Source organism: Anarhichas minor, unplaced genomic scaffold (genome assembly GCF_050575085.1).
Source record: "Anarhichas minor isolate MPS153535 unplaced genomic scaffold, ASM5057508v1 ptg000081l, whole genome shotgun sequence".
Taxonomy (NCBI): Eukaryota; Metazoa; Chordata; class Actinopteri; order Perciformes; family Anarhichadidae; genus Anarhichas; species Anarhichas minor.
Genome location: NW_027466527.1, coordinates 810449 through 836301, shown reverse-complemented (window position 1 = coordinate 836301; position 25853 = coordinate 810449). Strand labels below are relative to the sequence as shown.

General features: G+C 42.7%; 2 protein-coding genes across 4 annotated transcripts; one reads left to right on the top strand and one right to left on the bottom strand.

Moving 5' to 3' along the window:
* Positions 1-904: 904 nt before the first annotated feature.
* On the top strand, positions 905-11698 carry rai2 (retinoic acid induced 2). Its single transcript, XM_076081539.1, has 2 exons — positions 905-1053; positions 8301-11698. The coding sequence occupies exon 2, from the start codon at positions 8378-8380 to the stop codon at positions 9944-9946; it is 1569 nt and encodes a 522-aa protein (XP_075937654.1). The 5' UTR covers positions 905-1053; positions 8301-8377; the 3' UTR covers positions 9947-11698.
* Positions 11699-14838: 3140 nt separating this feature from the next.
* Positions 14839-25822, bottom strand: LOC142938246 (sex comb on midleg-like protein 2). 3 transcript variants are annotated; one of them, XM_076081513.1, is made up of 15 exons: positions 25684-25822; positions 24345-24589; positions 23997-24071; positions 22717-22787; positions 22138-22372; positions 21207-21295; positions 20856-21099; positions 20289-20566; positions 20104-20197; positions 19817-20020; positions 19558-19710; positions 19340-19468; positions 18513-18728; positions 18283-18431; positions 14839-17192 (listed from the first exon to the last, which is right to left on the bottom strand). In XM_076081513.1, the coding sequence occupies exons 2-15, from the start codon at positions 24364-24366 to the stop codon at positions 17067-17069; spliced, it is 2085 nt and encodes a 694-aa protein (XP_075937628.1). In that variant the 5' UTR covers positions 24367-24589; positions 25684-25822; the 3' UTR covers positions 14839-17066. The 3 variants fall into 3 exon arrangements, with proteins under 3 accessions (XP_075937628.1, XP_075937629.1, XP_075937630.1); XM_076081514.1 differs by having other exon boundaries at positions 18283-18428; XM_076081515.1 differs by having other exon boundaries at positions 18513-18725.
* Between the last annotated feature and the right edge of the window lie 31 nt (positions 25823-25853).

The following is a 25853-nucleotide window of genomic DNA, read 5'->3' as shown; positions in this document are numbered from 1 at the left end:
AAGGAAAGCCAGAAAAAATGAGGCGCAGTATGATGTGTTTTATTTCCTGCTTTCATATCCTGTTAATAATCTCACAATCCCTTGAGACTTAACCTGTGACCCCTGGTGGGGGTCCCGGCCCTCAGGTTGGGAACCACTGCCCAGGCTACACTAAATGGATTTAAATACCTTTAAGAAGTACCAAATGACATACTTTCTTTCAGGGAACTGTGTGAATATTTTTTTTTAAATGCAGACCTGTAAAATAAAGTGTTGCCTCTGATGGCTTATGTTGACACTGACATGATGCCAGCACACATTTATTTACAACTATGTGTAATTCATTTGTTTTCAAATACAAACATTATGTTTATGCCACAAACAGTAGGTAAACACAAGAAAAATATATTTTAAAAAATAATATTAAACTACATATATATATATATAGTTGTATTTATATTTATATATATAAATAAAAGCAAAAATATGAAGAAAAAAATTAGTATGTATGATTTTCGAAAAACAGAAGGATACCATTATACAAGTATTATTATAATACTACTATTAGTATAATAATGACAATAACAATACACTTTATTCATATAGCCCTTTTCTTAATAATGTTACAAAGTGCTTCACAACAAGAACAAATAGATTCAAACAAAGTACGTAAAGATGATAATAAAGGAATAAATAATTGTGTTGTTGGCTAAATAAAGGAGCAGGATTAAGAGGACAAATACTATCTTTAAAAAGGAAAGTTGGGGATGATTTTTGAATTATTTGTACCTTTTCTTAATCTTCTGAGACATACCCATGTTTGTTAATATCATGTATCTACCTTTAATTATTATTATTTATTGTGTGCAGAGGAGGAGGAGGACCCGCTGACGGAGCTGCGCGCGCAGCTTCAGTCTGGAGTCGCTCGCGACGTCGAGACCGCAATGAGGAGATAAATAGAAGCCTTATCTTTTAATTTTATTCATTTTAAAGTATTACGGCTCCCCGTCGGTGATCGGTGAAGAGGGCCGGCTCTCCCGGGACGCTGCTGCCGCTCTCGTGCGCTCTCGGTCGGTGAGTAAACGTGGACGTTTGTGCCAAAAACGGTCATTTGACGGCAGAATTAAAGGGCAGCAGATGAGACGGGAGAGCCGAGGCTCCTTTTTCCTTCTTCTTCTTCTTCTTCTTCTTCTTCTTCTTCTTCTTCTTCTTCTCATAGCGAACGTTACGTCACTTTCACGCTGAAACATTTAATCATTTGTAACATCAGCACGTGCATTAACTGGGAATTGTTCATCTAGGGGCACGAGCTCGGTTTTTAAAAACGCATTAAAGCCTTTTTTCTTTTATCAGATTTGGAGGTGATTGGCGCAGATATCTGTCAGCGCGAGCTCGCTCCTTCTTCTTTCTTTTCATTCTTTTCTTTTTTTAAATAATAAGCACAGTTTATAAAAACAAAAAAGCATGTTATGATTTAGCACGAGGACCATATTATCGTCTTTAATGGCAGCGGTGCGTCACGCGCCCCAATGCCCTTCATGTCGCCGCCGTGCGCATTCACGGCGCACCAGAGCCTCCGTTGATTTTAATGGCGAACCGGGGGGGGGGGGGGGGCAGACTCATCAGAGACCGGGCTCATAATACTAGTACTAGTACACAATAGTGGTACTGCATCTGTGTGGGGTACAACAGTGTTTCTGGAGAGGAAACGAGCCAAATATATCCTCACGTGAACCCGTCTAGTGTCACATTCAGGGCCCTTTAACACAGTCTGTGACTATTGCTTTTATTGATGTCCCATCATCAGAACTGCTGTGAGACAATAGGACGTGTTACCCCCCAAACTTCTGCAGAAACACACGAGCTCATTACATTACAGCAGGAAGACGTCATAACAACTGTTACTTAATGTATTTATAGATCCAGCCACCTATTGACTAATGAGTGCATCATAAAGAGTGAATTCAGTGTTTTAATGTGGTTAAATGGCATCGTGTCACTATTTAAACAGGATTTCTAATGATCAGCTGGTTAAACAGTGACGTGTTGTTACTCAGTGATCACCATGACGACTAGTCCAGTAGATTGATGCTCTATTGATCCAGAGAAACATGTCGGCGTCCATTAGCTTATAGGACACATAAAAACACACTCACACCAAAGACTGTTTATAAGAAGTGGACGTATTCGTCATGAAGCCTTGATTTCAGTGTTTTGGCCGTCGCCATCTTGGTTTCTTTTGCAACCAGTGAACAGGAAGTGACCATATCTGGACTGAGGAGGAGTGACGTAGAGACGCCGTATACGTCTCTGGTAGAGACCTGTCAATCAGCGTGTAGCCCCGCCCTAAAGCATCCCCTGCTTTATGGTCTGTTTGACTCTAAATGGACCATAATGTACTAAATGAACATCATGCTGTATTGAAGAAGACTTGAAACTAGAGATTGAGACCATAAACTCATGTTTACAATGTTTACTGAGGTAATAAATCAAGAGAGAAGTAGAGTCATTTTCTCATAGACTTCTATACAACCAGAGGAGTCGCCCCCTGGTGGTCACTAGAGAGAATGCAGCTTTAACACATGAAGCTTTGACTTCACTTTAAAGAACCAGAGGTTGCTGCCTGACTACTTCACTATAATATGTGCTGATGTGATTAAAGAGTAATAAAAAAGATAAACATATGAACAAATGCAGATTGTGTGTAATGTTTATCAGCTGCATCAGTCTGAGGATGTGAGGCTCATGATGGGGCTCCATGTGTCTCTGTAATGAGATGTAATTGGCTATTGGAGCGGAGGGTGTATTTTGGGGGGGAGGGGGGGGGGGGGGGGGGGGATGACCTTTAGATCATCAGCTCCACCCGTCTCTGCTGCTTTGTTCCCTGGTGGTCTGAGCTCCAAATCAAATGAAGAGTCTCGTTCTGTTCAATGCATGTGAACTGTTTAAAGGCGTTGCTGTTCTCTCCCTGCTGCTGACTTACTGCAGCGTACATCCCATCGATGAGGAGGAGAAGGAAATGTGGGAATGATTACAGTAGGGGGGGGGGGGGGGGGGTTCATTTCTCTGTTACGTCTCCTCTTTACTCAATTAGCCGTCACTGGCTAGTGAACACAAACCTCCTGCTGACGATGTGGGAGTCTTATCGTTCTCTCTCTTATTTAATGAAACTTTAAAGCGTTGCTGGTGTCACACAGTCTGCAGACTGTTAACTCTGTTAACACGCTGGATTTAGGAACATCACTACAGTGAAGACTTTTATGGAAACTAATGTTTAATTTCCTGACAAATATCAGACCTCCACAGGGAGGGTTTAACTTCTGGTAAAACGCTGCGTCAGTGTTTACCGAGCTGTCCAATCACAGTGGAGGAGGGGCGGGACAAATACCACAAAGACCAACCGACACATCCGACATGAAGGCTGCAAGTGCCATTATTACACTTACTCTAAAAAACTTTTATTTATTCTTTTAATACCCAAAGAAATGTTATGCAATACTTTATACATATTCATACCTAGAAACTATCATCTTTGTCATTTAAAACTAAACAATATACCTAATATTAACCCTTATATAGCACTTAAATGAGGATAAATTAAGCCCTATATTTCTGCCTGATTACAGCTTCACTCTTGTGTCATCAGGTGTTCAATTCATCTTTATTCTACGTTACTACGTTGAACTTTCATTTCTCTTGGTTGTGTCGCTCCCTGTGGACTAAAGTGTCTCTGAGCACCAGAGTCTCTTTAGAAAACCTCTCATTCTACTGCAGCAGGGTCTGACAGTCTGCCCCTCTCAGTCCTGGTTCTGGTTCTCCCGTGCCTCCCTTCCCTCCAGTGGGTCCACCAATACGTCCTGGGTCTCCAGCAGCGTGGTGTCTGAGCTGAAGGAGTTTCTGGTGAACCTGCATGAGTTCATCTGGTTTCACCAGAATCCGACCCGGTGGCTCCGATGACGAGCATCAAGAATAACTCTATAGAAACAGACCATCTTCTCTCTGATGGTCTCTTTACTGATGGAGGTCTGATAGAGGATCAGGACTACACTGAGACTGGTTCAGGAGCAGTTAAAAGCTCCTCACTGTGACTTTAAGTGGACTTTCACTGAGGAAGTAAACTAAAGACACAGATTCCGCTGACTCGTGGAATCAAAGAGTTGATTATTGATGTCTGACCTCTCTCTTTGACTTTCCCTCTCTGATAACGAGACAACGTGAAGTCACATCGTGTAACCGGGGAAAGACAAACAAAGATGGACGTGAGTCTCTGTGTACTTTGGCTCACTCTACGCTGGTGATCACATGAAGGCTCAGAGAGACGCTCACTAACACTGTTTTCATTTCTTCTCATAAAACAGAGAAAGTTATTTTACTCCGTCTGCTGAACTACCACTTTGTGCACAATCGGGCCGAACCATTAGAGCCGGTGACAGGAGGGGCGTTTCAGATAAGAAAGACTTCTTTCATGTCGGTCAGCGAGGCTTAATCGAGTCACGGACCTTGTGACCGTGTTATCAAGCAGGAAATGTCTTGTCTCAAACTTCCTGGAAAGCAACTGAGTCTGTGGCAGCAAAATAGTGGAGAGAAAAGAAATAGTAGATATCATCATTTCATAGTCAGGTTTTTAACTTCTTTCTTCACCATTGATTTTCATATTTTATTCTTGTAGAAAGAGTAATAAAGAAGCAACGTGTGAGACAGATCCACCCGTCCGATTCCTTTTAGTCTGACTCACGAGTATCAGAATGAATCTTCCCTGTGAGGTCAAAGCAGCAGGTGTGCTTCATGAGTATATTACAATAGACAACAATGACCTGCAGGTCCATCATCCAGGGAACCAGCCTCTTCCTCTTTGAACTCTTAAAGGGCCAGTGTGCAGAAAATCATTAATGTTTAATCACCAGAAAATAAAGAATCGTTGTGTTTTCATTAGCTTAGAATGAATCCTTCGTATCTACATATGGAGCAGGAGGCGGAGTCCGCCATGTTGCCCCTCCATGTTTCTACAGGAGCCCAGAACAGACAAACATAACACCGGCTCTACAGAGAGACTTTCACCTTAAAGGCCACCGTGGTTCTCATGACTGTGGTCTTCTGACTGACGTTGCTCCTGAAGCGTTGTTATGATGGTATGGACGGCCTCTGAGCGTTACCACAGGTTTTTGCATTTAGCTGCTCGCGTTACCGCAGTCTTGAAAAGCCAGTCAGTGTATTACCTGCAGAGGATGAAGTTTGGAGAAACAGATCTATGCTCTCTACAAAGACATCAGACTCTGGTTAGTGACTTTGGTGAATCTGAACTAACTCTTTAAAACACTGAAGTCTCAACAACACAACCTCAGCAACAGATGGAGGCAGCAGGAGAGCAGCAGCTCCTGTGTCCTGAGAGGTAGAATCAGTGTTTGAGTGAATGGAGTCTGGTGTGTTTGTAGAGATCATAGATAACAGCTTGAGTTCCCCTCAGAAAGGTCTGTCTGACAGCAAGGTGAAGAGGTGAAGACATTCTGAATATAGCTTCACTTCAACTGAGAGACATTCTGTTAGAGTCTAACATACGTCCACAGCAGAACATCACTTTGCTCCCGTGCTGGTTCTCCTGTCTGTTTCTATCAACTCATCTACTGCAGTAGAACCCTGACTGTGGAGGAGAACCTCATACACACACACACTACAGAACATCAGTACTGTCTCTTTAATGTGCCCACCACCTCCTCTTGACTGTGTTAGAAACGAGCACAGAAGCCTGAAGCTACAAAGGCGCAAAAGCTTTTATTGGGATCTTGTGTGTTTGTATTCCTGAGGTGCCCCCCCCCCCCATGTGTAAAACGGGGACGAGGTCATCGGCCGACCGTCTGGCTACAGAATCCGCCGTGTAATCCATCAGAGCCACATTACAAAGTCTCATCTACGCTACGATATACAACCAGCCTGGGGGGGGAGAGTGCTCGGTGAGGCGACCCAGCTCCACATGGAGGCTGTGCAGGAAGAGGGGAGAACTACATGTGGCATACTGTGTTGGTGCACACTGGGTGGTTTTAGAGACCTGGGTGTGTCCTCCTCGGTGCTCCCATTAGTATGAATAATTGACCTCGCTGACATCAGACGCATTGCATCTCCACCCGAGGGAGGTCTCATCACTGCAGATGGATGAGGGCTGACAGGCGGAGCAGACCGGACATGTGTTGTTGTGTGTTGTTGTGTGTGGAGGTGAAGAGGAAAGACAACACACAGACGGATTATTAAAAGCAGGCTGAGAGTGATGGATGGAGACAGAGATGGATCAATTTTAATCTGGGTACTTTATTCTATAAAACCTTTCCTCTGTGTCTTCTGTCCCTTCAGCTGCGTATGGATTATTATATTATACCATTATATGTGGTATCTTATCTAGGGACGGGTATCAATACTAGTCCTCTTAGTGATGCTCTTACTGGTTCTTTTTGATTATTTTGTGAGGAAAAAAAGAATTAATTAAGAAAATAATCCACATTTCTTTATTATTCTTGTTTGTAAACAAATATTCTTTCTGTAGCAGCGATACAAGAAGTTCAGAAATCTTTCAAACACATTCTCATCTCATCAATGATCTCAGTGATTATCTCTCATTGATCCTGTTCTTCTGATCAAACTCAGTATGTCACCACTACCGTATAACGTCACTACTGTATGACATCACTACCGTATGACGTCACTACCGTATAACGTCACTACCGTATGACGTCACTACTGTATGACATCACTACCGTATAACGTCACTACCGTATAACGTCACTACCGTATGACATCACTACCGTATGACATCACTACCGTATGACATCACTACCGTATAACGTCACTACCGTATAACGTCACTACCGTATGACATCACTACCGTATGACATCACTACCGTATAACGTCACTACTGTATGACATCACTACCGTATGACGTCACTACCGTATGACATCACTACCGTATAACGTCACTACTGTATGACATCACTACCGTATGACGTCACTACCGTATGACGTCACTACCGTATAACGTCACTACCGTATGACATCACTACCGTATGACGTCACTACCGTATGACGTCACTACCGTATGACATCACTACTGTATGACATCACTACCGTATGTCACCACTACCGTATAACGTCACTACCGTATGACATCACTACCGTATGACATCACTACCGTATGACATCACTACCGTATAACGTCACTACCGTATGACGTCACTACCGTATGACGTCACTACTGTATAACGTCACTACCGTATGACGTCACTACCGTATGACATCACTACCGTATGACGTCACTACTGTATAACGTCACTACCGTATGACGTCACCAACGTATGACATCACTACCGTTACCTGGCGGCTGCTCCACAGACAGACTGATGTTCTGCTTGTTGGTCACATGTTGCGATGAACTTACTTGTGAGGGTTTTATTGTGTTTGAGACGACCAGAGTTCTACAATGTTTCCTTCTCTCTGATCATGATGAGAGTCTCACGCTGTACTGAGAGGAGACAGAGACAGAGAGACAGAGAGACAGAGAGAGGACATTTGAGACGAGGACATCTCACTCAGGAACTAAGAAAGTACCGACAGCAGAACCGATAACTCTGGACCGCATCAATACTGCTGGTTTTTACTGATGTAGAACCAGGTTTCAGGGGGCGTCCCTCGTCTTTATACTTTTGCACTGGGGTTATTGTCATAATTCCTGATGAGAGTTAGTGTGATAAATTAAACATAAAAATGCAAAAAAATATGATTCTTTTAACATTGAGGAAACAAAAATCTGAACTTTTGGCTCCTCAAGGCTTTTTCTTCAGTGAGCACAGAACTTGTTTATCTCTTTCATGGCTGAAACTGAAGATTATTTTCATCATTGATAAATCTGTCAGTTATTTTCTTGATTAATTGATTTCTTTTTTTGGTCTGTAAAATGCCCAAGATGACCTCCTCAAATCTCTTGTTTGTCTCCACAACTTTAAAGATATTAAGTTCATCGTCGCAGAGGAAATAAACCAAAAAATATTCTCATTTAAGAAGCTGGAAACCTCCAAAAATCACCCACTTTTAATTATCATTTTATTTCATCAATGTATTATCTGGTCATTTTAAAGCGCCATCAAAAGGTTTGAGTGGCCTTCAATCGTTATGTTTCGGTGTTCGTGTTGTTCGCCATCTCCATTGTCATTTTTGCCATTTTTGGGTTCTGCAATAGAATAAATTCCTGTCCTTAGATAAGATTCTGCGTTCATGGACCAGAGACAGTTTCCACATTACAAATTAAAAACCATTAAACATTGTGTTTCCTGTGTTTCAGGGCTTCCTGGGAGAACAATGGATGAGACCCGTCAGTAGCCCTTGATGAAGATTTCGACCGACTCCTCAATCTGAACGATGGAGGGAAGTGACGACGCGTCCGCCACCATGACCCAGTCCCAGTCTGACGGGGGCAGCGCCGTGGTGGGAGGAGGAGGAGGAGGAGGAGACACCCCCGGTAAAGTGGAGGAAGGAATGAACCCGCTTGCTCCTGCTGCTTCCTGCGGCAGCAAAGGTGGTGCGGAGCCTCCTGCACCGGCAGCGGCGAGTCCCAGCGCCGAATCTCCGGGAGGCGTGGCACTTAAAGTCGCCACGACCGTTCTGCACCCGGTGTGCTTGGGAGACGGCCCGCTGATGCTGCCCATCCACCTCCAGATGGCTGGTGCAGCCGGGTCTCAGCTCGGCCAGATGGGGGCGGCGCCGTACCTGATAGCGAGCCAGAGCCCCGTTTCACTCCCGTTGGTCCTGGACCAGCAGGTCCTCCAGCACATGAGCCCCTCCGTGATCCCTCAGACCGCCGGCTGCCCTCAGCTCCAGAGCAGCGTCCTGTGTCAGAACCCGTTCGACCAGAAGTCGGCGGGACAGACGCAGGACGCCAACCTGCTCTCCCTCCTGCAGAATCCTGCGTTTGCGGCCATCTTGCAGGATCTCTTTCCCTCCCAGGTCGGAGCGTCGACCTGCCAGTCGCCAGGCTCCGCCTTCTTCCCGCTTCCTCCCCTCTCGGCCCCCTACGCCTCCCCCCTGGCCCCGTTAGTCCCCCCCGCCACGCTTCTAGTTCCCTACCCCGTCATCATCCCCCTGCCTGTCCCGCTGCCCGTCCCCCTGCCCGTCCCCATTCCCGCCCCCCAGGCCGAGGACTCAAAGGGGAACATGCCTAAACCGGTTTGCACTGCGAGTAAAAGCACTCAGACGTCTCCTAAAGATACTACCTCTCCTCCTCCGCCGTCATCGTCACGCAGGTGCGTGTCTTCATTACTGCCGCCACACGCGTCCCCGTCCTTTCTTCCTGCAGATGAAGGACAAGCTTTGGACCTTTCTGTCCGAGCGTGCCCGGTAGAACTGAAACAGGAATACCCGAGTCCTCAGCAGGACGACGTGCTCGACCTGTCGGTGCCGGCGGCCGCGAGGAAAAAGTGCGTCCAGTCGACCAGAGAAGAGTCTTTCCGTTCTGGTCAAGATGGTGGCGGCACGTCTTTGTCTCTGGACTCCAAACTCCTGGGCAGTCTGGCATCGCTGGGGTTCAGCCGGCAGCACAAGTGGGTGGTTGACAGCGCTGCCGGCGGGTCCGGCTCTCTGGGTCAACAGAGCGGCGCAGGAAACCTGGAGCTAGTCAGCGCCTCGCAGACGGCCAAAGTCATCGTCGCGGTGAAGGACGCCATCCCCGCCATCCTCTGCGGGAAGATCAAAGGCCTCTCGGGCGTCTCCACAAAGAACTTTTCTATCAAACGGGACGGCAGCCAGGCGTCGTCGCTGCAGCAGCTCTACGTGGTGCCGACGGCGTCCCACGGGGACCAGCACGACCCCAACAACCCGCATAAGAAGCCCCCCAAGAACAGGGCCATCAAACTGAAGAAGGTCAGCTCGCAGGAGATCCACTTCCTCCCCATGAAGAAGCAGAGACTGGCAGCGCTGCTTCCCAGGAAGTGAATGCGAGAGATGAGGGAGGGAGAGAGGGGGGGGGGGTTTAACATAAACACATGTGGGGACATTCTGTAATCAAACACTTACTTGTCCAATCAGAGTTTTTGGCTCCAAATGTTGCTCAAACTGAGGCTCATGAATGTCTGAAGGTGAACACAGAAGTTCCAGAGATGATCTCTGACTTCCTGTGTTGTTGTCTTTTGTAATGCACTACTCTACACCGATATACTGAACCACACATGTTTCTGTTGTCTGCCAGCTTAAAGAGACGGTACTGATGTTCTGTAGTGTGTGTGTGTGTGTGAGGTTCTCCTCCACAGTCAGGGTTCTACTACAGTAGATGAGTTCATAGAACAGACAGGAGAACCAGCACGGGAGCAAAGTGATGTTCTGCTGTGGACGTATGTTAGACTCTAACAGAATGTCTCTCAGTTGAAGTGAAGCTATATTCAGAATGTCTTCACCTCTTCACCTTGCTGTCAGACAGACCTTTCTGAGGGGAACTCAAGCTGTTATCTATGATCTCTACAAACACACCAGACTCCATTCACTCAAACACTGATTCTACCTCTCAGGACACAGGAGCTGCTGCTCTCCTGCTGCCTCCATCTGTTGCTGAGGTTGTGTTGTTGAGTGACTTTAGTGAATCTGAACTAACTCTTTAAAACACTAAAGTCACACAATATTACTAACTAACTACTACTGTAGTAATAGTACACTGACTGTGTAGAAGTACCTCATACAAACATCACAACTACCTCTTTAATGGGCTCTCCGTGGCTTTTGAAGATTGTCTTCATAAATCAGACTCGTGGGTTCCATTTTTATGATGGTGGTTTGTTTCCTCGTGTCATTTTTATTGCAGACCTAAAAAAACAACCTGATGGTTAAAGTTGTCACAGAGCAGCAGACTGTTCAAACATGTCCCATTTTCATCAATGGAGGGATTCCCTCTCTTCTGATTGGTCGGGGGGTGTTAGCATGACGGGCTCACAGGGACACGCCCACAATTCCCTTAAATACATTGTTGCTTCGTTTAAACAACAGGAACAGAAAGGGAAGCGTCCTCACCTTTAAACAGAACTTTCTGCGGGCCTAAAGACATATGTGAGGAAAGCTTTTGTTGCCGGTGGACTCAGAAACACGGAGAGCATGAAAAACACCAGAGCTGCTGTTTCCTTTAACCGACTCACGAAGAGCAGGTTTTAATAAAGATTTCACTTATTACATTTAAAGATGACGATCAAAGAAGAGAGTAACGAGAGAGAGAACCTCTCTGTTTGGTGATATCTGTGAAGTGTTATTAGTCTGTTTGTTAGAATCAGAATCTTTAAGACGCATTAGTTCCGGTGGTTTGGTGGGTTTCGTGGAGCGTGGTGGTGTCTGTGGTCCATGATGAGATGTGAATGTTGTTGATCCCGTTGAGTGCACTTTGTCATAGTTTAGTTCTCAAAGCGTTACAGGGTGCTGGACCTGTTTCTGAAGTCTGTGAATGAGGCGGAGGGATGGATCTTCTTTTTATTATTTATACTCATGAACTTTGACCCCCTGTTGGTTGAAGAGGATTCCTCCCTAATGTGTTCACTGTGCGCCTGTTATTTATACGACCTGTATACTGAGGAGGCTGTCGGACTCCTGAAGATCTTTTTCTCTTCAGAATTCTGCTGTTTTAAATGAGATGTCGGGTAAATGTTTGCTTTCTGTACAGTTTGTGTGCTTTTTATATGGAAGTGAATTTAAATATCTCAGAGGTCTGAATTTGTGTCTCTGACTTTTCATTCAACCACTTTAAAAAACAATCTCAAACATGTTTGTTTGTGTTTGATGGAACTGGTTTGAAATCAGAGAAAAATGTTCTCATGTCAGAATTGACTCAGTAAATGAGTCTGAAAGAGGCGTTCTGATCAAAATCACAAATGTTTCATCAATCATCCAGAATTCTAACGATTATTCATCGTCAGGTTATTCTCGATTAATCGACGAGTTCTTTGGTTTAAGAAATGTCAGAAAATGGTGAAAATGTCGATCAGTGTTTCCCAAAGCTAAAGATATATATTATATATATATATTTGTTTCAAATATATTTTCATATAATTTTTTTTAAATATATATATTTATATATATATATAATAGTTTCAAATATATTTTCATATAATTTTTTTTAAATATATATATTTATGTATATATATAATAGTTTCAAATATATTTTCATATTTTTTAAAAATATATATATTTATATATATATATATATAATAGTTTCAAATATATTTTCATATAATTTTTTTTAATATATTTATATATATATATAATAGTTTCAAATATATTTTCATATAATTTTTTTTAAATATATATATTTATATATATATATAATAGTTTCAAATATATTTTCATATAATTTTTTTTAAATATATATATTTATATATATATATATATAATAGTTTCAAATATATTTTCATATAATTTTTTTTAATATATTTATATATATATATAATAGTTTCAAATATATTTTCATATAATTTTTTTTAAATATATATATTTATATATATATATAATAGTTTCAAATATATTTTCATATAATTTTTTTTAAATATATATATTTATATATATATATAATAGTTTCAAATATATTTTCATATAATTTTTTTTAAATATATATATTTATATATATATATAATAGTTTCAAATATATTTTCATATAATTTTTTTAAATATATATATTTATATATATATATGTAATAGTTTCAAATATATTTTCATATAATTTTTTTAAAATATATATATTTATATACATATCGGCTGTCAGGCTGGGGGCGGGGCCTACCTGCTTGCAAAGCTATGTTTTCTAAAGGGGGCGTGTCTTAGTGGCTGATTGGAACAGGTGGGAGACCTGAGGTTTGGAGATGAACGTAGATCCACAGAGAAGAGGAGAAGAGGAGAGTCTAGCTTCTCTTTTAATCCTCTGAACTTTACTTTTTAGTTTCTGTCCACGTGTTTAATGTTTACAAATAAGCTGTGTTGACCGCAGAGCGCGAGCTGACCGAGCAGCGTGTCATCGGATCAATGCGCGGAAGATCAGGTGAGTCCGCGCACACTCACTTGTAGTCCTCCTGGGGTACATCCCAAGTCTCTTATTTGTCGTTTCCTCGATCCTTGCTTGAACCGAAAGTTGTTCCGGCCGTCAATATGGCTCTAATAAGAGCTTTTGGAAGTTGTTCTGCGCCGCCATATTGACGGCCGTCCCAAAGCTCTTATTTATGCTCTGAGGAGCGAGGATGGAGGAGGGAGGAGGGATCTCTGAGGAGCCATGAGAACAGACTTCCAGGAAGTGTTTTAACGGCCGACACGCCCCCTCACTGTTCATCAGTCATGTGATTGGACGCTGCAGCCGATCGGACTGATGAGATTTTTTTCAACATGTAAACAGTGAAGACAGATCACAGATTAAACTCAAGCTTTATATTTGATTCGTTTTCTGATTCAACATCTGGTTTAAATAAATGTTCATTGTAGTCTGAACAACAAAAGGACCACAAACAACTTTCTACATTTATGCAGAGGTCAAATTTCGTGTATGTGTATATGACAATAAAAATGGTTTCTTCTTCTTTCTTATATGAGAGACGAAACACTTTTTACATCATTTATCATCATTTCTGTTATTAAGTACAGTGATCATGTGAACAGACACAAACTTATCAAAAGTCTCTCCAGCTGTTAAAGCCGACTGACAGCTGATCAGCTGATCACAGCTGATCCAGCTGTGATCAGCTGATCCTCCGTCATCAGTAACAGACGTCGCTTCACGTGACGCAACTGAGGAAATGACGTCTCATGTCTGTTAAAACATATCTCCTCGTTCCTCTCTCCTCGCATGGTTTCCTCCATGCATCCCTGGTGGGAGGGACTAAGACGCAAGGAAAGGACGCAAGTGAGGGAAACGGGGATGCAATTAGGAGACTTGGGATGTACCCTAGGAGACTTGGGATGTACCCGAGGAGACTTGGGATGTACCCTAGGAGACTTGGGATGTACCCTAAGAGACTTGGGATGTACCCTAGGAGAGAGTCAGTGGAGCAGAGCGGACAAAACACCAGTTTGTACCTCAAGTCATCAATTTACTGAGATATATAAAGTAATATGAAGAAAACAACATGATTATTAAATAAATAAGCATTATTTATACAAAAATGTAAAAGGTTTAAATTCTTAAAATGAATGAATATTTGGTAATTATGATCAAGACTTATGTTAAGTTTATTTTTAATTATTATTATGAAAATGCGTCAAAATCAACCCCCCCCCCCCCCCCCCCTAGCATTTAATATACAGGAAATAATTCAGACAAACTGGTAAATATTAATAGATCGTATTTTTATATGAATTCTAGGAAGCGGACATATTGGTATATAATGAAACCAATGAGTGGTTGTTTTAATCTGACTGCACAATAGAACCATCAAAACCAATTCTGCTGATCATGAAAAAATACATATAATTTATATATCATTTAATATACAGAACATGTAAACATATTTGGTTATGATCAGAACTGATGTTGGTGAAAATGGAAAATAATAAATAAATAAAATCTTTAATATTTATGTATTCAAGACTGTGACAAATAAATCCCCTCCTAGCAATTATTATACAGAAAATAAAACAAATTAAATTACAAAAATCTGAAAATTAATAAATATTTGGTAGTTAAGTTAGTTAAAAGATGTAACGTAGAGAATAATAATGTATAACCTTAATTCAGTTTAAACATTAAACCTTCATTGTTAAACTTTATAAATGAGGAACTTCAGACAGAAGAGACGTTAATAAAAGCTTCAGCTAATGACGTCGTTTTACTTCCTGGTTCAATGTTTGTTGTTGGATTTAAAACCTACTTCCTGTTTACAGAATAGTTTTCTTTTATTTCATGTCGGAAACAAACACAAGCAAGAAAACAACGTCTTTTTTCTTCCACTTGAGACGGAACGTTTTAGTTTAATGAAGGAAAGCTTTGATCTTTGTCCATCACTGGTTCCCAACCCGAGGGTCCCGACCCCCCCGAGGGCCTTCGGAGCTTCACAGCGGTCTCGAGGTCTTCTTGAATCTTTATTTTTATTTTTTAAACATATAGTTTTTCTCAGCATTTCATTCATTTCTGTGAAATAGTTACTTATTAAAGTTCAGATTGTTATTTAAAATACATTTAAAATAAGCAAACACAATAAAGACATTGTTTTAAAAGTTCAGAAAAAAAGAAATAATCTGCTGAAAATATATCCGAATGGCTCGTTCTAAACAAACTTCCTGCAGTTATTGTGTTAAATATCAGTTCTCTATTGTTTTGTTATATTTAATATAAATATGCATATATGAATATTTGACTCAGAGATAGAAAACGAGTCCCAAAATCTCTCATTTCCATCACTTCTATGTTTCTGTAACTTGGTCTTAAATCATTTCCTGTCAGTCAGTAAAAACACATCTTGTAGTTTTTGGTAGGTTTATAAAAAGCAAAGCAAATACACAACGTCATGAACACACATTGTTTATCTGCTGTGACAGAAAACGGACTAGTGACACCGATTTCAAGTAGTTTGAAGAATAAAGAGAAGCGAAGAACGCACCGCTCTCAGCGCTCCGTGTTCAACGTCATTTGGCACAAAAAGTGTGTTTGTTTGAATCCAGGAGGAACGGGAACATTCTGTCGAGTGTTTTCATTATAAACAGTTTGCTACAAAAGCTCGTTCTAACAAAGACCGCGCAGACCTGAGAGACGTCGTCGGTGAAGAAAGGCAGCGTCTAAACTTTACTGAGAGGATCCGAACTAAAAGAGATTAAAAATATGTAAATCTGCCTTTTCTAACTCGTGTAGATGATCTCCTTAAAAATATTAGGTTTCTACAAAATGTACATTCTGTCGCTGATATTCATGGTTAAACCCATAAAAACTGTACACATCTGTCTTCATCCAACAGTGATTGTAACGCTTCAGAAGAACCCACGAGCTCACCAGATTTGAGGAAACGTTAAAATGTTAAAAAAAGATCCATGAACCATCGTCGACTCGAGTCAGAAGAGCGTGGAGGGCGTGATGATGGTGATGATGATGATGGTGATGATGACGGCAGGAAACTCGTGGAAAATGTGAGGTTCGATCAGAACTGTCGGATTTAATAAAACGTGACGACGTTGAAGACGTCCGTCTCCGGCCGCGGTTACATTCGTCTTTTCATACGGACGCGTTAGTCTCTCCGTCATCTTCCTCTAACGACGAGAAGAGAAGAAGAGAAGAGGAAGAAAACCTGGAGAGCTGCTGTCTGAGTTAAGTTAGTGCGGAAGATTTCCCTCAACATGAAACCTTTAAATAACAAAAGAAGAAGAGAATTCATAGGAAAATGTGTTGATCATTGAGTCAGCGTAGCTTCGTTAGCGGCTACTCTCCCGGTAAAACAAATTTTCACCATTTTCTGACATTTTATTGACATAAAACGAATCGATTAATCGAGAAAATGATTGACCGATCAGTCGGCAATAAAAATAATGTTTAGTTGCAGCCCTATTGTGCAGAGTTAATAGTAAAATGTGCTCATCACTATATTAGCGGAGCTTTTTAAAACAAGTCTACTAATACAGCAGAGATAACGGGGGCTTTTATTGTGAAGAGTTAATAGGAGATGAAGCGTTTATCCACCGTAGATGTTGAGAAGACGAGTGTAACCGCGGCCGATCAATGAGAGTCGATCAGCGCTCTGCAGGAGGAGGAAAGAGTCTCCTCTCGAAAGGGAAGAACTTCTGAGGAGTTAGTTTAGTTTTCTCAGTAAAAACCGACCCGTCCTTCATTCAACAGGAATAAAAACATTATTATAAGAAGAAACATTCTCCATCTTTGGGGCGGGGGGGGGGGGTGTCCCCTCCGTGTGCAGAGCAACGAGAACACTGCAGAGGATTCTGGTCCTTTGGGATTCCTTAAAAGTCAAAACTGATGAGGGGGTGAGGTAATGTGTCAAACACCTGGTCCACGCTGGGGGGATCTGGAGGTCTGGATGAAGTCCTGATAAGAGTTCAGACCATCTACATGTCCCCCCCCCCCCCCCACCCCCCATGAGTCCCGGTCCAGACGCCGGCTCCTTCAGGGTCTCCCTTGCTTCAGCCGCTCTATGTGGTGACACAGCTTGAGAGCCGGACCCAGCTTCAGACCCATGTACTTCATGATCATGTCGCTCCGCAGCAGCATCAGAGCTTTTCCATCGATCTCCTGTTTCAACAAGAGGACGAGACAAAATGATCTTTAATATACATGTATTAATGTATTAATATGAATATACATGTACAGTAAACAGCTTGTGGTCAGCAGTGAGCGCTGCAAACTCATCGTCTTTCAAACTAATCAAGTAGAGTTCACAGCTGCACCAACGACCAAAACACAGGATCCAATAAAAGAGAATAAAAACAGGACAACATGTATGAAGAGACTAATGCACACCAAACTAAGTCAAATCAATAAATAATAATAATACATTAAAGTCAACACTGAACTGATCCTGGTAAAACCGTAGAAAAAGAAAGAATTAGAGCGAAATAAAATATGTATAAATACTAAAAATCACAACATAAAAACATGACGCTGTACAAAATCAATAAAACCATAAAGTAATAAAACTACATATAAAATATTAATATTGTCCGTTGTTCAAACAGATGGAGCTTCACGGCTAAAGTCAGCGTCTCTTTCTCTGGTGTTTCCACGTCTTTATTATCTATTCATGTTCCTCTCAGTGCAACAACATTTTATGCTTTTGTTCGTTTAGTTTCTGTGTGAACTTCACAATAGTTGTGCAGAACAAAATAAGCGTCAATAAGAAAAGTAAAATCCTCGTTTGTGTCCGTCGTCCTCAAAGCCTCAAACTGTGACTTCAGACGTCGCTCCGTAGGTCTGAACGCTCGCTAGCCGCTCCAATCACAGCTGCTTCCTCCGCATGTCGGCAGGAGTAGAATTATTAAATACAGAATTTAACAGCTGCTAGTAAAGACTTCGGATTCCTCGATCCTGCAAGCACTCGCTTCAACGGGGGGAAAAAAAAATAAAAAAAATCGCACTTCATGCGACAGACATCCTTACGAGTGTTTCCATCATCGTGGAAAACATTACATCAATGACGGAAAATAATCAGTTAACACGACGTCTGGTCTACAGTTCACACAGAGTGCTCGATCAGCCTCTGATCCGGGGCTCTTGTCCTCCTCTTGAGTCGGCGAGCGGAACGTCACGGCTGAAGTCGTGGAGTGTGAACTCGGCATCGGTCTGACAATGTAAGCACTTCCACATAAAGTAAAAGGGCACTCACGTGTTTCCTGAACAGCTCGGCGTGTGGAGCTAACGCCGTGGGGTCGGCGTCTTTCACAAACTGCATCACCTCCTCGATGGACCAGGACGACGGGTTTCTACCGGGCAGCTCAGAGCCCAGAGCCTCGGGGCCGGTGGTGGAGCTGGCTGCTACCGGAAGCACAACGTACACACTGAGCACCGGAGCGTTTACAATCACACGTCTACCGTACGTCCAGAGTCTCACCGTACCTTCTACTCGTCTGAGCTGCTGCTTGGAGCTGAGCTCCGCCGGGTTGGAGGAGAGGCGCCGCACGGCCGCGCTGTGGCGATACCGGGCGCCGGCGTGAGAGTGGTACTCCGAGGAGCTGCGCACCGTCTGGGGTCGAGGGGTCATGGAGTTGGAGGCCGAGTCCATGTAGCGCTGCTCCTTTAGGAGGCCGTTCTCTTCATGAGGCAGAGTCTCTGCTGGAGAGACAACCGCACATTCAACAAGTTCAGCAACAAAAAAACTTTTACAACCAGTGAACAGGAAGTCACCATATAAGGACTGAGGAGGAGTGACGTAAAGCATCCCCTGCTTTATGGTCTGTGTGACTCTAAATGGACCATAATGTACTAAATGAACATCATGCTGTATTGAAGAAGACTTGAAACTAGAGATTGAGACCATAAACTCATGTTTACAATGTTTACTGAGGTAATAAATCAAGAGAGAAGTAGAGTCATTTTCTCATAGACTTCTATACCACCAGAGGAGTCGCCCCCTGGTGGACACTAGAGAGAATGCAGCTTTAACACATGAAGCGTCGACTTCTCCTACTGGAACCGGAGGTGCTTGAGCAGCACTCGTTAACAATGTGGTAGTGAACACATGAATCAGAGTGCAGCGACTCCTGTCCACTTGGTGGCGGTAATGCTCCTCTAAGCTCGTTTACCAGATGCCAATAACAAGTGTTTACACGTTTTTCAAATCTAAAATGTTGCCATATTGACACAGTTTTAGTTTTCTTTGAGAAGAACTCTGCATGTCTCATCTGGTCACCCCAACAACACATGAACATCCCAGTGAGCGGTACCTTCTGAAGGATGAGCTTCGGTGCGTAAATGTTTCGGCGACAGAGGAGCTGCGTACGGCGGCGAGACTCCGGAGAGACTCCGTTTACTCCCCCGAGCCAGAGACGGAGCGTCCAGCGCCTCTTCTTTCACTGAAACGAGCAACGGGACGTTTTAAAGTGACCTCTCACCTCCTGCTTTTTAGTTTTTACCGTGAGAACTGGTGAATGCAGGGCGTCACCTGACTTGGTCCTGTCGTAGTGGCTGAACGGCTGGCTGCTGAACAGGTTGTCGCACTGCAGGTGACGACACATCGTCTCCAGGAAGCGCAGCACGAAGGAGGCGCTGGAGGCCGACGGCAGTTTGACCACACGGACGCCCCCGTCGGTTCTCACTGCGGAGGAAGGACCACATGATACGTGATGTTTGATTTACCTTCTTCAGGGAATAAAATAACTGTACAGTCAAAGTTCAAATAAACAACGTGTCTGTGAGTCTACCTCTGACCACCTCTCCTCCTCCCGAGTGAGTCTGGAGGGCGCTGAGCAGGACCTTGGGCTGGTACGCACAGTCTATAGAGGACTGGACCACCAGCTGGAGCACAGCGTTCACCGGACCCGGACCGAAGTGGTCCGGGAGACGCTGCATCTGCTTCCGGTCCAGGTGGGGGCCGCAGTTCCCTTGTTTATTCACGTACACGCACACTGCAACAACACACAGAGGAGGACCCGGTGAGCTGATGGTTTTAAATGAAATCTCTTAACTATGGGATCAAACGGCGGATCACCTGTTGAGACCACGGAGTTGAGGCTGCCGGGGCTCTCCTGAGGAACCTGGATGCTCAGCAGATGTCCGGGGCTTTGGAGAATCTTGGACTTCCTCTGGAAAGAAAAACACACATTAATTTGCACCGTGGCAGTAAAAGATAAAGTGCTGACGTCGGGGGTTTGTGTTTGTGCAGCGGGGCCTCACCTTGCTTCCAGGCTTTGGCCCTCTCTTCTTGTGGGGTCGGGAAACGAGCTGCATGCTTTCGGGCGCGGTTCCGTTTTGCTCGGCGACCGCCGCCGCCGCTGCTTCCGCCACGGCTTTGAGCAGAGCGATGGTCTCGCTCTTGGGCCGGCGGCCTCGGACCCCCTTCCTGACGGGCAGAGCGGGCAGAGGGTTGGGGAGGCGGTAGGGGGACTGCATGGAGCGCCTGCTGGGCTTGGAGGGCGACGACGGGAGGATCGGCACGCTCTTTGGCAGAGTGACTGGAGGAGCAGCAGGAATAAAGAGTCAAAGTTAAAAAGACCAGAAGCTCATGAGAAACGCCAAGAAACTAAAACTCTGAACTGTGAGTTGTTATGAAGATAGAAAACACTGTAAATTACTATAACAAAGTAATATATAACATTGAGTAGTTTTGATGGTGTAATGACTTCAGAGCGTTGAAGTGATCTTGTGGATCCTTGTAGAGCAGCTGCTCTGATCAAACATCAAAGGGATCTGTATCTGTTGATATGGATCATCAGCGATCAATCATTGGAGAACGTGACTCACCGCTGTTGCCGGGCGGCTGGAGGCCGTGCTTGGTGAGCGAGCACCAGCCCACGGGGAAGACGTCCCGGGAGTCGTACTTGCACCAGTAGTCGAAGGCGCCTCGCCAGCCGTCGAACATGACGAAGACCTCGTCGCCCTTCACTTCTCCGATGGTGGCCGGACAGATGAGGTACGGGTTCTTCTTGTCCACGGCCTCTAGCTTCATGCCCGACTTAAAGTTGTTCTGGGGGGGACTCGGAGGCTCCTAGGGGGGGGGGGGGGGGGAGAAAACCAGCGCAGAGTCCTCGTTACGACTTTTTAAACGCTGTACTGTGTTTGTGTTCCGGTGTTTGTTCATGAAGCAGCACGAACCTTTTTAAAAGCGATCACTGGAGCCATCTCAGCTCCGTTTAAGGTTCTCAACAGGAACATGGGCCACGAGGAGGCGTTCATCCGGAAGCCTGGGGGGGGGGGGGGGGGGGGGGGGGGGATATTGTAATAACATTAAAACCACAAGTGAGATTAACTTATTCAGGATCAGGATATTATTTAACTATTCTTAAGTATGAATATTAAGCTTTACAATCAAAAGGTTGACTTCTTGTCTGGAAACTCTCGTACAGAGACCCTGACGTCTTTCCTGCTCCTGACTCGTGTTGTTCCTTGTTTCAATGTTAATTATTCATATTTCCTGTTTTATTTTGAAACTCGCCGCCTCTTTAGTTGCAGACTGCTTCACTTCCTGTCTCTTGTGTGCTTTCGTGCCTCGCCCTGATTGGTTTCTACCCGTCAGGTCAGACTTGCTGTCGCCTGTCTCTGATTGTTGTATTTAGTCTTTGTTGCTCTCTTTGTCTGTGACCAGTTCCTCGTAGTTCCTCGTGGTTCCTCTCTGGGCTACTTCCTGTCTACTGAACCGGTTTTTGGATCCAGCTCCTGTCTCTGAAGTGGTGCCTTTGAGTCCTGTTCTTTGTGGTTTCACATGATGCCAATTAACCAAACAAAGCCCACATAACGCTCCCCAGCAGTGAATTTCTGGGTCAGTTTCGTATTTTTGTTTACATGTGTGCAACTTAATTATGTTACTATTCTAATTATTCAAGCTGTAATACAACAATGATCCAAATAAGTATTATCATCATAATTCTTCTTCTCCCACAGAAGACGCAAAGCAAAATGTTCTACAGCACAGTTAACGATTATTTTCAACTCAGGTTGCATCAGTCTACCAGTTCTTCTCTTCATTCATTTATTCATTCATTCATATTTACCAGGGACGGAGCACATTCACCCCCCGACTTCTTACCCAGCGGTGGCTGCAGCATGTCCCCGTTCTTCTCACAGTTGCCGATGGGCTGGATGTCCGAGGAGTCCACGAGTCTCCAGAAGTCGTTGCTGTTGTCGCTCCCGTCCAGACGGAGACGCAGGCGGACCCCCGTCAGACCCATCACGGTGGCGATGCAGACGGAGGTGGAGTTGCGCGGGTCGTGGGCCTCGAGCTTCATTCCCACCTTGAAGTCGTTGGAGGGCGGGACTCTGGCCTGCGGATGTCACGGATACTGTGAGCGCCAATCAAACACACTGCACGACAAATCATTATTTAATCCGGGACGAGGTCGGGAGGGCAGCGTTGCATCCACAGTCATAAATATAGGACTTTGGAGTGATGCATAAAACCGGGAGCAACACACAGAAGCACTGTTGCCCCAGTTAAGCTTTTCTGATTCGTTACCTGAACCAGATTCAGTTTGGACAATGAATGTTAGATATTTAAATGAAAAAACAAAAGGATAAAACAGATGTGCACTATGTTATCCAAGACTACAGTTCTGCTAATTCTTACTTGAAAATTGACATTTTAGTTTAGAAACCCAGGAGGACAAACCTGACGGAAGCAGCCGGGTGGAGCCGGTAGAGAAGACGTCTCCTTGAGATATTCCTCCCAGCTGAAAGCATCTAAAGAAAAATATCAATGCAGAGTGTCAGTGAACGGATATAAAGAAGTCGTGTGTTCACGTGAACGGAGCGTGTTAGAAGCATTTAACGGTGAAAGTCATGGCGAGCGGAGGAACTACAGAAGATCCCGGCGTCACTTAAGTCTCAAGTTTGGGAGCATTTTGTCTTCCCTGTAACTTCTAATGTCGGGATGAGGGCGGTGGACGAAACCATTACAGTATGTAGGCGTTGTTGAAAGAGAAAGACAAAACATCGGCATGTCCACACATATGAAGCGCCACCATCGGGGGCCAAGGCACAACAACAACAACAACAAGGTATGAACAGACTGAGACGGCGCACTTCATCACGGAGGAGATTTAAAGTCCGGTGCTGTAGACACGCCCCCTCTGAGAGAGTCACACGACCCTTTCCCCACACAATGTATTCTCATCTTTCTGAGAATAAATATCTTAAATATTGTGGTTTTCATGTAAGATTTGCTTTCAGTGTTCTTGAAGTTATTTTAATTAATGAATGGAAAGCAAAGTTATATTTGTCTCCTCCCCTTATCTTTGCTGATTCGAAAAACAGGTGAGGTTTGTGATCCGTTGCACCACTAATATATATGTGTGTGTGTATATATATATATATATATATATATATATATATATATATATATATATATATATATATATATATATATATATATATATATATATATATATATATATATATATATATATATATACACGATAGTGTATATCACAATACACTAAAATACTCTACACAATAAGATTGTTTCATGACTTAAGTATGGAGATAAAGTAATGGAAAGCTAAATGTATTCCTAAGAAAGCCTAATTTCACATCATGCCAATATTGATTTTAAAAAAAAGTTAATATTTTGCTTATAAATGACATAAAATCCAGTAAATATTTGAGCAGAAAGTCACAATGTCACCTGCTAACTGCAACATGAATTTTGAAGTGAAGTACGGAGAGAATAGATTCTCTCATAGACGACAATCTGTGACAAAGTCTGTAGTTGTGCTAATGCTAATGCTAATGCTAATGGCATGTAGAGTAAACATGTTACACGTAACACGTAACAGTGTGAAGTGACTACTGGTGATAACACTGAACACAGCTCCTCTTGAGTTTAACTATTCTAAAGTAATTCACACATCAAGTCAAACACATAATAACAATAAGAAGAAGAAGTTTCACCTTTAGCTGTTGCAGGAGTGGAACCCGTTAGTGGAACCATTCTTCCTGGTTTCTCTTTTTTGCCGTCTTTGTGATCTAAAAATGATTTTCAAAAATATATAAATATTATACATGTATGAAAATGCAAAAGTTGTTTTAACAAATCTTCACAATAAAAGTCAAATACAGCCTTAATGGATTTATTTAGCTCCTTATTTCCAATCATCTCGTCGTTTCTGGCAGATCGAGCCCCTATTTTTTATTTTGAACATTTTTCATATGTGAAAATTATTTATTTTATATAATTTGCAAACTTTAACGAGAAAAAAAATGTTTGAAAACAGGCATAGTAAAATGTGGTCTCCTTGCCTTTTAGTGGCGTTTTTCCCATGGTGACTGACGACCAATGGTGACGCTTGTGGGATGACGACCAATGGTGACGCTTCTATAAGGACGACCAATGGCGACGCTTCTTAGACGACCAATGGTGACGCTTCTTAGACGACCAATGGCGAAGCTTCTATGATGACGACCAATGGCGACACTTCTTAGACGACCAATGGCGAAGCTTCTACGATGACGACCAACGCGTCTGTGCCGCTTCTGGTTGTTTTCTAAAAAAATAAAATATCAAAAGGTGAAATTATTTAAATTGCAGCACAAACAGCACAAAGAGATTCATTAGTTCATTCATATCAAGCAGAGTTAAAGTTACAACGTCGTGAGGCTCACAATATTAAATACTTTTTATATTGAATTGTGTAGAAAATAGAAATCAACACTGTTTGTATGTGAATACAGATGTTTGTGGTGAAACGTGCACACTAGCTGGTCACCTTTTAAAGTAGTCAATGTACATGTTTTATAACGTTGGGAATCAAAATACTGAGCTACATTTGAAGCAGTTATAGTAAATATTATCAATTAATCGCTCAATTATCATCAATTGGAAGCAAAAAGAGAGGAGGAATGTAACTAAGTACTTTTACTCATGTACTCGAGTATTTCTATTTCATGCTTTACTTTATCCCTCTAGTGTTGTCCTTTTCACTCCACTACATTTATTTGACAACTTTAGTTACTTGCAGATTTAGATTACTAACAGAAAATATAAGTCAACTAATAATGATGTATTATTATTATAAGTTAGGCTACCTAACAATGTATAAATTATGTTATTATATATAATAATAATAAAATATATATATTATTATTTATTTGATTAACCTTAATGAACTAACGTTACATCAGTTAGCCAGTGTGTTGTTGTTGTTTTATTGTTTTTGTCGGTCACGTGACTTTTAAAGACTATTTGAAGGCTGAAGTTGTGATAACATATATTATATATCTATAAATATATGTTATATCAACTGTTCAGCCTTCAAATGGTAACTTGGCTAACGTTAGCTAAAAGCCAACATAGGTATAATAACGCTACTTTACTTACTATACAACAAAATCACAACAAACAAGAAAACTGTTATTATCTTGTATGTGTAACAGCAACGTAACAAGGTTCCAGGTAATAGCCTGGGCCCAATGTTGACAACTAGCTCCCGGTGCTGGCTAATAACTAGGTTTGGCTAACCTTAGCGTTAAACCTCTAATAGCTAGTTTTATTCCCTATTCTCAGGCAGAATTCCACAGAGCTTCAACTAACAGTCTCCCAGAACTCTTCGTCGTTAAGTCTGAAGAAAAGAGAACTTACAAGCGACGTCTTTTTTCTTTTTTCTTCTTCGATCCACACACTCTTCTTCTCTTAGTCGTCAGCTGCCATTTTTTTTCTCTCCACGAATGTAGTTGTATGCTTACGCGCATTTATGTCAAAGATGAGTGTATTTGTACGACGAACACAGACAGCGAGAAGGTAACTCTGTG

Coding starts and splice junctions, on each gene's coding strand:
- rai2 (XM_076081539.1), top strand. CDS start 8,378: ATGGAGGGAAGTGACGACGCGTCCGCCACCATGACCCAGTCCCAGTCT.
- LOC142938246 (XM_076081513.1), bottom strand. CDS start 24,366: ATGGGAAAAACGCCACTAAAAG. Junction 24,072..24,344: donor GGGAAAAACGCCACTAAAAG/GCAAGGAGACCA, acceptor AATCATTTTTAG/ATCACAAAGACGGCAAAAAA. Junction 18,432..18,512: donor GCAGCTCAGACGAGTAGAAG/GTACGGTGAGAC, acceptor TGCTTCCGGTAG/CAGCCAGCTCCACCACCGGC.